At 34.4% G+C, this 13,535-nt stretch overlaps 1 protein-coding gene across 2 annotated transcripts in view; it reads right to left on the minus strand.

Annotated features, from left to right (window-relative positions):
* Window positions 1-2,487: 2,487 nt before the first annotated feature.
* The window catches only part of LOC145664539 (uncharacterized), a 90,412-nt gene continuing 79,364 nt past the window's right edge, over window positions 2,488-13,535 (minus strand). For both annotated transcript variants that reach the window (XM_081731298.1, XM_081731299.1), the window contains exon 2: window positions 2,488-5,340. In XM_081731298.1, the coding sequence (XP_081587424.1) occupies window positions 2,819-5,340 (2,522 nt within the window). In that variant the 3' untranslated portion in view covers window positions 2,488-2,818. The remainder of the gene's footprint in view (window positions 5,341-13,535) is intronic.

The following is a 13,535-nucleotide window of genomic DNA, read 5'->3' on the forward strand; positions in this document are numbered from 1 at the left end:
TGTTGTTGAATAGTTAAATCTTCTTCAGTAGTTATTTCTTCATGGTCTTGGTGGTAGTGTCATATTATATCAACGCTTTGATCTATTTCAGTCTGTTGCTTAGGCTCTGCGTTGCCCTCTTTAAGACTCATGTTGTACTCAATTTTTCTTACGAGAAAGCTGTTATTAATATTTTTTGTATGTTCTGTAATATATTTTCAAATTGCTTTCTAAAGTTCCACATACTATTTTTAGATGTAGCATTGTCACTATTATTCTTGTTTTCTTCATCAGATGTTGAGATTATGTTATTATACTTCTACTTCTTTCCCACAACTGTTCCTATCTTTTTCGCTGTGTCCATCAGAATGTTTGTTATCTTATTGTTAGCATCTGAAATGTTCACATTCTCTTCGAGTATGGCCAAAGTTTTTCAGTCCCAGTTGAAATACACTACGCAGGTCTTGAAGAATCTTATTTTCTACAATACATAATTCCTGTTGCTCTAGAGGCTTTCTGATTCTTAGAGTGAAGTTTATACCAAACTATTCGATTGTTAATTTGTTTCGAACCTGTTCAAAATATTTCAATCTTCAAACATGTACCTTGTGTTTGAAGTTAAGTAATTCGTTTTGTTGTTGTTTGACTTGGGTATCGCTATGGTAAACATTATTTATGGTACTTTTCTCAGAGGGAATCCATAACGTTAACCTTCTGAGTGTCTGCGAATTCTACTAAGAGATTTCTACATTTGTCTCGTTTGCCATATCCCAAATTACTTTTGTCTCTTTTTTGTCCTTTTTGAAGTTGAAATTCCCATGTTGATATTTAGGTAATTATTTTATGTTACTAAACTCTCTTATTTCTTGGTTTTTAATTTCTTGCAATCCTTCTCCTGAATGCCGTGTTGTGGCAATCTGCAAAAGTGTATGATATCTGACAAGAAGAAGACGCTAAGTAGCAGTTGAAGATATGTGGAACTGGCCTGATCTACCACTAAATATCTTATTCGTACTTTCCAGTTGAGCAAACTGCAATTTTCAACTACATGGTGAATGATAGGAGGGTAAACAGGGAGTGCCATCACCAACAAGCTTGGCCAGCACGGTAATTTTTTTTTAATAGCTATAAGCTTCTTTCACCAACCATAACAGATAAGCCAAGGTTCTCATTTTTCGGAGATTGAATTGTGACTGGGCAAGAGAACGTTCATAATCACTTGTAGGACGAGGGTTCTAAGAATACTAAAGAGTTACAGACTACGTTGGTATTTAAAACTGCCCATTGATACGTATAATGCAAAATTTCTGTTATCAGAAACAAGAAGGCTATGGAAGATCAACTGAGTCATCATCAAATTAAGCGAGATGAGAAGAAAAGGAGATAAACTAATCGATAAAGTATATTCATCTATCCTATTACAGAGAATCAGAATGTGACACGACTGGCGGTGTTGGATTCCTTATTGGCCAAAAAGTGGAAAGCAATATCTTTGAGATAGTATGAATAATGAGTAGGTGCTCAAGCTATATAGCCTATGAAAATTTTAAGAATAGTTCGATTTAGTTCAAGAATCACAAGACAATTTATCTAATAAAGTAGCAAGGCTAATCATAAAACTATTTCGTGCATATTGGAGGTATTCCAAAAGTTTTCTTCTGGCTTAGGTGCCAGTTTCGAAAATCAGATGGCACAATAATATAAATCCAATTTAATACATAATAATATATGTTTTGGTTTAAGCTGTCTAGGCGCCAAACTCGTATTTTTGTTGTCACGGCGACTAGGAATTTTCAAGCCCTTGGTATGAGAAGAATAAGTTTACGTATCGCAAAATCATCTGAACTTACAGAACCTTTTCGGGGGCACGGTTGCCCCCACCTACCCCCGTAGATCCACCACTGGCGAGTCATGGATTGAACTTGTTTCCGTTGTGATTCTTCTACCAGTAGGTCATTGAAATGTACTTACTGCGTTTTCCTTTACCTAAAAATGTACATTGTTGCAATTTGAACTATCTAAATACTGTACTGTAGTTTGTAAGACACATAAATATACTACGAATTAATTTTTATCAGACTGATGAACAAAACTTGGTGTGAAATCAATTGCCAGACTTAGCTTTCGAAAATAGTATTCGTAATACTCGAACGTACTAAATCTTTTCAAATGTACTGTACTGTGGCGATAACCATGTTTGCTTACGTAAGTCGTCTGCAGTATAGTTGGGTTTATTTGGAATCTAGCATCAACAATAGGTCTTTTGAAATTCTCACTACAGAAATTTACATGACTATTCCAGAAAAATCTGACCACTTATTATCTTCATACATCAAACTAAATTACTTAGATAGTTTTCTTAATTCCTTTACAAGTCTTACGTAAAATCGTCAAACTGGTCCGTAGTCTACCAGATTCAAGTGTAAGTATGTGTACCAAAAAATTAATATATATTTGCATGGTAAATAATATAACATTAAAGAATATTTAAGAGTTTAAACTAAGATTTATTAGCAATAGCTGACTTTTATAAATGTAAAACTATATCGAAAAATGTTTTTACATTTATTAATTGTAAATTATTAAATTATTCGTAAGTTATAAATTTGATTTAAGAAGCTTATGTACAGCAAATTCATAAAAAATATTTAATTACAAAAAATAAGTCTTTAAATGTACATACAGTACAAGCCTTCAACCCCAGAAAAATTTTCTAATTTCCCACATATTATTACTATTTCTAAATCTTTGAATTGTAAGAATACCAAGTGTAATGTTAAGTATAATGTATATAGGTATGATGCACTTTTACAGAATAAAGTTTAAAAGATGCACTAGATCACTTAGAACTATTCACTTCCAAATGTAATGGATGCCTGTATCGGAACATGAAGACAACAAATATTGCGACAAGAATTACAAGAAAAAATGTGCCCGTGGGAAAGATAATCCATTTTGAAATTATATCGTTGTTTCGTTGACACAGTTCAGCCAATTCGTCTAGCGGAAGGCCTTCGAAATTTCTTTGAGGACAATTTATAATTCCGTTGCACACTAGCTTTTGAGGTAGACACGTTACACTGTTAGGACAGATAAATTCACAGTTGTGGTTTTCAATAATTTGGTCTTCAACCTGTTCATTATTGGTGATTAGTTTGCTACTAATATAATACCTTTTTATAAATTCTGACCATAAAAGTTTAAACTTCACTTGGGAATCTGTGGCCATCAATTCTATTACTACTTTCGTAGTTGCATTGATATCATCGATGGAACTGGGCACATTCCAGTTCGGAGGTAGAACTTCTGAAGTTGCGTTTGATTGGCATAACACAATATTTTTGGAGGAAGTTTTCTCAGAAATTTCTGAGTAGCGAACAATTAGTTTATTAACGGAACAATCCTCCTGTAAGACTAGATATTGGAATTTGATTAAAAGCTGATGGCCTGGATTACTGTCTAACACCCATTTACAATGAACATTATTATTACTTGATTTCATTACAGATGTAGGAAACACAATAGTTCCCTGAGATCCACCTGAACTATATTGACCACACCCAACCTGAATAAATTCGAATTCTCCCTCAAACACATACATCTCTAAATTTTTGTATGTAAACGGTAGTACCTTCTGGAGGATTAACTGGAGTCTTAGATCAGGTCCCGTAGAATATACAACAAGAGGTAATGACACTTGACCACATAAGCAATCGATTAATTCAGATTCTGCGTCTACGACAAGTAGCTTATCATAATATAAATCGCTATCAGCAACACAACTTTGACGTTCTTTGTTAGCACAGTAATGAAGAGGATCAAACTGTATTTTGGTGAAAATTATTTTCACTTTTTCAAGAGGGTTACCAAGAAATTGGTATTGGCATTTCACAGAGTTTTTTCTCAATAGCGATCTATTATGTAATAAATGAAACTTGCCTTTACTTTTTACACCACTAGTAAATACTTCATCACAATCTGTTCCAGGAACAGGTGAACCCGAATACTGAGTGTTTATAAACATGTAGAAAATGGAATAGGTAAATTGCAAACCATTGAAAGAGCCTTCTGCACTATAAAACTCAATAGCAAAAGTTTCATTAGTGGACAACATAGATGTCGGAAACGTCGAATTTCCGCAAAATACATTGATTAAAAACTCCGTATGCGCTTCAGGCCCATCATACATTGAAATCTTGTCTCCACAGTCTCGTGTATATCTTACGTAAAATTTCTCAAAATGAATCCACACTTTTTCACCTGGTTGTCCATAAAATTTATACAAACAAGTTGTTTCAGCAGGATACCAATGCCTTAATGAATAAATATGACCATGGCGAGTATGATTACCACTGCTGTTGAACATCCATTGACTTTTACCAGTGTGAAGAGATGAAGCCAATGGAAAACTATATCCTATTCTTTGTTTGTTAGAATCGGAACCAACGGACAAGTGAAAGCCATCATGAGTCATTGTTCCAGCTGGTGACGACACAAATTCAATCAGAGCTTCTCTTTCATGTGTGACAATTTGTGGAAAATACCCTCGGCCACAAAATCTTCCAATCTCGCTCTTTCTGTCATCAATTCCATCATATACTACGATATAGTCATAAGGACAGTTATTTACCACAACACCTGATTTCTTCTTTCTCTTTTTGCGCTTTCGTTTTATTCTAGTGATTATTTTCGGACACAATGTTGGATGTTGACATTCTCTTCTGGTAGAGGTTAGTATTTGACGAGTTTCTGGCGAAGCCATAATATCAAATGTATCATAATATTGACCTCCAATTGTTATTCTGACATCTGATTCGTTGAAAATAACGTAATATTTACAAGTAAGGTTTCGTTGATAGAACCCTGGAAATCCTGGCGAGGTGATATCGCAAAATCCGTGACAATTTAGGTACACTCGATCGCAGTATGTTTCCGAGATGGGTTTTCCAGGTATCGCCAAAATAAGTTCTTTATGGCGTTCCTGTGCATAGAGGCGAGGCATAATGGTAGTTTCAGCCATAAAATAACTATCCTTACTATATTTATCGACGTGAAATACGAGAATAACTTCTTGTCCTTCGTGAAGATAAAACCGACTCAAACTTTGACCCAAAGTTCCACAGAGAAATCCAGCAAATGGCAAATTTCGTTCATCATTTGCGATTTGCATGTAACCACCCTTGCATGTAGTTCTATTTATGGGCTGCCCAACTTGAAACTCTCGGAATGTGATTTCGAAGACTTGTTCACTAAGGCCGTATGCTAGAAGACGAAATATGCAGTGCATTTCCTTTCCTGAGTTTAATGATGTATGTCGGGGATTTCTTATAAGGCGAGAAGTTCTGATAGTTTTGTTGCATCCTGCAAAAGAAAATAAACGATAGAATTAAAATGAGCAATTTTGATAAGCAAGTATCATCACATAATTTTATTGAATATTTTAGTGCTTAAGAACTATACGGTTTTACTCTTAATAAGTATCAGTAGCGAAATTAATTTTAAAAATGTAACCTCTCCTACGTTTATGATCTGCAGGCCAAAGCAGACGAGTGATTAATCAGAGTGAACGATTATGAAAAATATGATGTAATGAGATTGTGTGAGAGTGGAACAAGACAACGTGACATGATGTCCACTACAAACTGACAGAGCCTTGGATCGAACCAGGAACCCCTCACACCAAACATGTGTGCTCTACCACTAAGCCATCGCATCCAAAAAGTACCGATAGTGTAGCCGGTAGTTTTGTGAGGGGTACTTGATTTTTATAATGTAAAAAGAAATTAATTTATGAGGACTTATTCCATATTTATTCTGAAGCACCATAGTAATTTCTTCGTTTTTCTGAATCTTGTTCCGTTCTTTATGCCACTCACAAGTGAAAATCATAAGCAGAATGTCATCGAAAGTTGAAGCTGAAGTACTAGTGTTTAACAAAAGAGTGGACCGAAAAGAATAATAGAGTTATCACACCTACTAATTAAGCAAGCACTGGCTTTGATCCAAGACAGATATTTAAGATTTAGGTCTTTGGCTGAAACCTCCCATGGCATGGGAATGGTTAACGAGAACATTGTTGCAAGTCCATTGTCCTTCCGGGTAGTTGCCAAGAACCCAGATGTTGAGGAGGATTAAATGCAGCCAGTTGATGAAATGCTTAACTATTTCATTTGACTCATACCTTTGTTCTGCTGTCAACAGAGTCATTTAACTTTCTGTAAAAAGTAGTGGACAAACAACTCTTGTTTTGTTAGCAGGTGTTGCCGCTATCTGTTAGCTGTATCTCTCCAATGGACTTACTCTTACACAAGTTTGTAAAACTTCACGCGTAGATTATTTCACCACAGAATACTCACTACTCATGCCGGGTGTTTCGTGAGTCTGGATTCAACTTCTCGTCTGAGAAACAGTTTCCTGTTTGTGAAATATGCTCAAATTCCAGAAATAAAGTATTTCATTTTGAGGGACAAACATTTAGAGCTAATTAAATGCAAACAGGCACAGGGGATAGGCGAAGGACAACTTTAAAAATTGAAGGTAGAAAAAGTGTAGGCAGTTAGTTGTAGAATAATATATCGATTGAAAAGTTTTTGCAAATAAAATATTTTGGTACAGTCACATTATCTTTATAAGACATCAATTTAAAGTAGTAAAGAAATAAATTTCAACAAGGGACCTGATCAAACATTTTAAATGAGGCCTCAGAGGGACATTGTATCAAAATATTTGCTTTACATAAGGCATTTAAACTACATGTAACTCGATATCTTTTTTGCGATTTAACATTTTTGTGTTACTCAAAGTTCACCCGCTCTCTTGATATCCCTGGTCGAATTTTGTTGGCTCAAAATGTCCTACCTTTAAATTAATGGCTATAAGATTCGGCAGAATAGGATGTACTTTATTTCATTTTAGTCTCAACAGTGATAAAACACCTAACAGTTAAAAGAATATTCCTTAGTTATTACAATAAGAATAGTCGTAATAGTTTCTTCTTTTATGGCTCAACATCCATTGTCAACATTGAGATCATAAAGAAGACATGTATTTACAGCTTAACAGCCGAAACATATGTAGTTCCATTGAAAACAAAACGTAATGTCCTGCATCAAAGGTGGTAAAACTAATCATTTAGTTGCAAAGAAGACCTGAAAGTCATATTGATAAGGTATGGTACTAGAAATAACAATAATTAAAAAAACAATAAACAAAACAACTACCAGTTATAATTGAAATGGGAACTGACTACTTATTTTGCCTTTAAAAGCCTTGAAAGAATGAAATGATAGTAAATTAAACCACGCATCACACTTGAATTGAATTGAAGAATTTGAAATTGAGAGATATTTTAGTTAATGACGTATACTTATTAGAAAATATGAAAGAGTGAAAAATTGGGAAACGGTTAGCGTTCTGAACCTGTAAGAGAAAGGGTTCGAATCCGTCAGCCATCTACTCTGACAGAAGTTTATACTATAGACTCCCTAGAATCGAATTCTGATATGGTAATTTTTGAGCCTTTTTCTTAGATTTTTCAATTCGTTAACATGTTTAATTATAAAATGATTACATACTTGTTTCTAAAACTATTTTAGGAAGTAAATAATAAAATAAATAATAAATGGCACAACACCATACAAACATTTGGGTGGTATCAGTTCTATAGAGATCTCAAAAGTTTAGTTAGAAAGAAAGTTTGCCACCCACTTCGAACGATCTTTTAACAATACTGAAACTTGCAAGATGTGAGAAAAGTGATACCCATGTTCTTTCAAAAATTTTCAGGAGATCATAACGAATCATTGGTAACTATGCTCTCCTGATATAAATGTTAGATTACTTGAAAGCGTAATACGTAAATTGCAATCAATAGTAAAGGTGATTTCTTTATATTATTGAATTCAATGATGAGTTCGGCATAGTGTTGAGGAGATCAAAATTTGATATCCAACAAGACTTGAGTACAGAAACTTTTTATATGATAAATTTTCTTTCACCGGTATTTAAACAGAACTTCTGTTTTATTTTAAGCATTTTCAGCAAATAGTTTAAGTGTTGGTCATTCATCATGTTACGCTTATGAATAACTACTAGCGTTGCACGCGTGACGAGAAACATAATTTTAGAGACCAGTGCCGTGCTCTGGGAGGTGTGAGCGGGGAGACGGCCCCGGGCGCCGAAGTAAGTGGGCTCAAAATTCGGGAGGAAGAAGAAAAGAAAAGGAGAGAGGAAAAATATCACTCATGATAGGAAAATGCATGTGCACATATATAAAATGGAAGGGAAAAAATAACAAAATATGCTCAAAATCAAGGGAAAGCAAGGTTTATTTTTGAAAACTTTCTTGCACTTCAAGGTCAACCGTGGTGGCGCTTCGCGGCTACTCTGTCGACCTCACTCATATGTATGGGGGCGCCGTCGTATACTACCGCCCCGGGCGCTGATTTTCCACGGCACGGCACTGTTCGTGGAAAATGATACTTAGACCTAAGTGTTAGATTTCAAATACTGTTTTACTGTTACATAATTAATATCATAGAATAAAAACTACAAATTGGTGAACTAATTGTAAATACACTGTAAGAGCATTTATAAACATTTAAGAGATGCAAGTTATTACACAATAAATATATTCCAATTCTATATCTAGCCCAAATGAAAATCTTGCAATATTTATAACTGCCTTCTACTTCTTTTATAATTTAGTAAATTATGAATATATAATACATTCTAAATATTTAATTACTTTTTGTATATCAGAAATAATGAAGATCAGAAATAATAAATATCCGAAGTTAGAGCTTCGTCATACGTTATTATCTTTTTAAAACTTCCAAACTATGCTATGCAATAGTATTGAATGTCTTATAGAAAGGCTTTGTTCGTCCGTTTGTCGATAGGTATCAGAGCAATAACGGTAAGAGATATCGAGAAGTTTTCTTTTTTGTGTGTGCAATCGATTCATCGTCCCCATCGATCTATCTCCTCCTTTACTTCTCTATTCAAACCAGAAGTGGTTCAAATTAGCCATTTGCGGTTTCAAGGTTTATCGCTATAAAACAAAAATGGTAACAAACAGCGAAGAGCAGTCTCTTCCAAACGATTCAGTTGTCTTAAGGCAACATATGACTATCCATATCACTCTACCAAAAGAGAAAGTGGTTCAAATTTACTATTACTTCTAGTTTGAATACTGACACCCATAAAGGAGAAACTGTAACAAATATCGACATGTTTTTTTGCAATCGATTCAGCTTCCCAGAAATAGGTTCTGTCTTCTCCATTAACCCTTTCCGGTACCCGGCTTTTTGGGCTATTTTTTAGACTTTCAGTCAAGCAGCTACTGCATCGTCACTATTTATCCTAGGATCATGGTTCATACCTCATTCTCTTCAAAATAAAGTACCACTTGCATGCTCATACCATATACCAGGAGCGGGAAAAATTATGCCAAAGGGAGAATTTCGGAGGAAATTTTTTTCTCGCACTTTGGGCCCCTCTTGAGCGGCCCTGTGTGAACGTAGCAATCTAAAACAATCTGATAAATAGTACTTGGTATAGTGAATGTGTGTGCCAAATTTCAAGTTTCTATCTTGAATACTAAGGGCGGGAGAAATTTTATCAGGAATTCCCACCATGCCCCAAATTACCGTAAAACACCATGATCTCAGGTAAAAAATTTCCTGAGACATCCCTAATTACCCTAATGTCATGTTTCGCCCATCATTCTCTTCAGCTTAGAACTGCCTTTCAGGCGGTATGACTCACGTGTCTCCATTATGTATCTAAGGCGGGAAAATCCCGAAAAAAGAGATTTTTTGGGTCTAAATATCCTTTTTTCAACTTTTAGCCCCTCTGGAGCCCCCCTGTTTTAACGCAGAGATCTGAAAAAAAATCTGATAAATACTACTAGGTGGGCTGAATGTTTATGCACAATTCCAATTTTCCAGGTGCAAAAGTAAGCCCGCCAAAAAAATATATACCGACAATGTCCCATATTCCCGTATACAGAGGGAAATTTTTAAACATTCCCTGAGACATCCCTAATTACCCTAGGATCATGGTTTGCACATCATTCTCTTCAGAATAGAAGTGCCTTTGAGGCGGTACCATTCACTTGTCTCCATCATGTATCTAAGGCGAGAAAATCCCGTGAACGGGATTTTTGGTAAAAATTTCCCTTTTTCAACGTTTAGCCCCTGTGTACCCCCCTGTTTTAACACAGAAGTACGAAAAAAATCTCGTAAATACTCCTCGGTGGACTGAATGTTTGTGCACAATTTCAATCTTCTAGGTGCAAAAATAAGCCCGCAAAAAAATAATACCGAAAATGTCCAAAATTCCCCTATATAGAAGTATATTTTGATAAAAATTCCCTGACACTTCCCTAATTACGCTAGGGTCATGTGTCGCACATCATTCTCTTCAGAATAGAACTGCCTTTCAGGCGGTACCATTCACTTGTCTCCATCATGTATCTAAGGCGGGAAAATCGCGAAGAAAGGGATTTTTTGGTAAAATATCCCTTTTTTCAACTTTTTGCCCCTCTAGATCCCATCCTGTTTTAACGCAGAAATCTGGAAAAAAAATCTGGTAAATACTACTCGGTGGACTGAATGTTTGTGCAAAATTTCAATCTTCTACGTGCAAACATAAGCACGCCAAAAAATAATGAACATAGACCGGCCCCGCAATATTAAAAGAAAATATATATTTTAGAATTATGACGTCATCACCTCCTATGTCTCGACGCAGGAAGGAGTGAAACAATACGTAAGGTCTTCTACAATGCCTCTGGACTTCAAAAACAAAACAAAAAAAAAAAAAAGCTCAAATAGGAGAGTTATAACGCAATGTACCATGCGACACCCAGTATGGTACAGATTGTACCATGGGATCCCCAACCCACTATTCAAATAAAAAATAGTTTAAATTAATTATTTACGGTTTGAACATTTATTGCCATAGAACAAAAGTGGTAATAGATAACGACAAATAATTTTCTACAGTCGATGTAGGGTTTCAAGAGAACATATCATTTCAATCGGCAAAACACTACCAAAACCGGAAGTGGTTGAAATTTATACATGTTCAGTTTCAATACTGATTTTTATAGAGCCAAAACGGTAAGACGAATCGAGATATGCTTTTCTCTGCAATAGACTCAGCTTCCCAGGTTCTATCACTTATATTAACTCTCTATTGAAATAAGAAATTAATTAATCCTCTATAAATCATTTTTTTGTCTCAACCTTTGTCGCCATAGAACAAAAATAGTAAAGGATAGCGAGCAATGGATTGTTGATATGGACTCAGCGTCCGAGAAACAGGTTATATCTATGATCTTATTACTCTATTGCGACCACGTAGATGCACTACTTTAAGTATAAGTAATGAATTTGGATAATGTGGAAGTTTTAGCTTCATGCTGTCAAACAAAACACAGTTGTAATGGTTTACACTTACGTTATACATTTAAATGATGTTATGTGTTGATAATAATAATAATATAATAATAATAAGAAGAAGAAGAAGAAGAAGGAGAAGAAGAAGAAGGAGAATGAGAATGATATCGAAGATATACAAAGTTGTAGATATTAATATTCACAACAACAATTTTCTGTGGTTTTTCTGCTATAGTGTTTGGAAAATCTGAATTGGGATGAAAGGAGAATTTTCTTAATACAACTCCTTCACTAAGAATTCTTGAGATTTCTCTGGCTTTTCCTTTCCTCCTCTCTTTACCTACAGATTTGTTGTTTGGTCGAACTTGCAGCACATTCCGTTGGCACTGACACATTGAAGCAGCAGATGGACAAAGAATCCCAGCTTTATTTTGGCCTTTTACCAACCACTAGATAAACGATCCTCTGAGTTTTGTCGTATACACATGTAGATTGTATTGAAGTTTCTAACTGCCGCGTTTCATGCATTCTCCTTGCCTTGGCTGTGACTGGATCGTGTTCTTCCATCCTATTGTTTTCAAATGTGATTAACTTCCATTTCCTTTCCTTGCTTGTTACAGGTGCCAATACTTATGCCATAAAGCCATTTTCGTTTACTTCTGTTAGTAGAACTTAAAGAAGTGAGTTTCGTCTCACAGTGTGAAGCTACGGTAGATTTAATCCAAACTATCGAGTTTAAATATTCTAACCACAAATGATAAATGATAACATTTCAGAGAAACATGTTTTTGCTATCTTACAGATAGACGGTTTTGCCCTATGGATCATTCCATGTCAAATCACCTAATTTTAAAGTATGACCATGCTTCAATGTCTCAGATTTTCTTCAAAAATTTTTCATACCGTACATAAATACATACGAAATTATGCTAAAGTATCTTTTTTTTATTTTTTAGATGAGGAATGGGCCGGGGTGATAGTTTTGAAAAATGTGAATTTTGCACCAATTTCACTTTCCTGCACGCAGCATTATGGAACTAAAATTACCATAACTTCTTATTTTTCAAGTTATTGGACTCATCCAGGTGCCAAATGAAAGCTTAATTTTCGCTCTTTTAGCAGATCCTAAGAAACCTTGCAAAAAGTTATACTGTCAAACATTAATGGGCATACAAAACAAATTTTAGGGTTTTTTACAAATTGTGCCATTGCTCAAAAGTTACAACTATAAACTTTTGAAACTTTTTTTTGTACATTCATCTTAACACATGCATGGTTATTGTATTACATGTATTATTTATTTTTTTTTTTTTTGTATTTTACATGTACGGAAATATACAGTTTTACAAATTGTAATTTACTCGTAAGTTACAACTAATGAAACTTTTGAAACTTTTTTTTTATAGAATCATCTTAGCACAAACATGATATGGTTAAATAATAAAAGGGGTGTTTTTGGTGTTGTGGTAATTCTTCTTCTTCTTCTTCTTATTATTATTATTATTATTATTATTATTATTATTATTATTATTTTGTATTTTACATGTACGGAGATACACAGTTTTAAGTTTTGTTACAAGTTGTATCATTGCTAATAAGAATCATTTTAGCCCATACATGATATGGTTAAATAATAAAAAGAGTGCTTTTGGTATTGTTGTATATTTTTTTTATTTTACATGTACGGAAATATACAGATTTAGGTTTTGTTACAAATTATATCATTGCTCATAAGTTACAACTATGAAACTTTTGAAGCTTCCTTTTATAGAATCTATTTAGCACATACATGATATGGATAAAAAATAAAAAGGGTGCTTTTGGTATTTTTGCAATTATTATTATTATTTGTATTTTAAATGTACAGAAATATACAGTTTTAGTGTTGTTATGCCTTTCCTCTGAAGTAGTGATGGCCAATTCCGGAATTTTATTTTCCGGATTCCGGAAAGTAAAATCGAAAAAAATGGGAATTCGAAAATATTCCTGAATTCGAAAGAATTACGATGTAGAAAAAATTCCAAAATTTGTTCCGAATTCCAGAATTTTTCCGAAATCCGAAAAGTGAAATTTCCGATTCCGGAAAATTTGGGCCATTCCTACTCTGAAGTGGCAACTGTCACACTTTAAAGCTTTTTCAAGTAATCATCT

The sequence above is a fragment of the Thermobia domestica genome, chromosome 11 (genome assembly GCF_964235325.1).
Source record: "Thermobia domestica chromosome 11, izTheDome1.hap1.1, whole genome shotgun sequence".
Taxonomy (NCBI): domain Eukaryota; kingdom Metazoa; phylum Arthropoda; class Insecta; order Zygentoma; family Lepismatidae; genus Thermobia; species Thermobia domestica.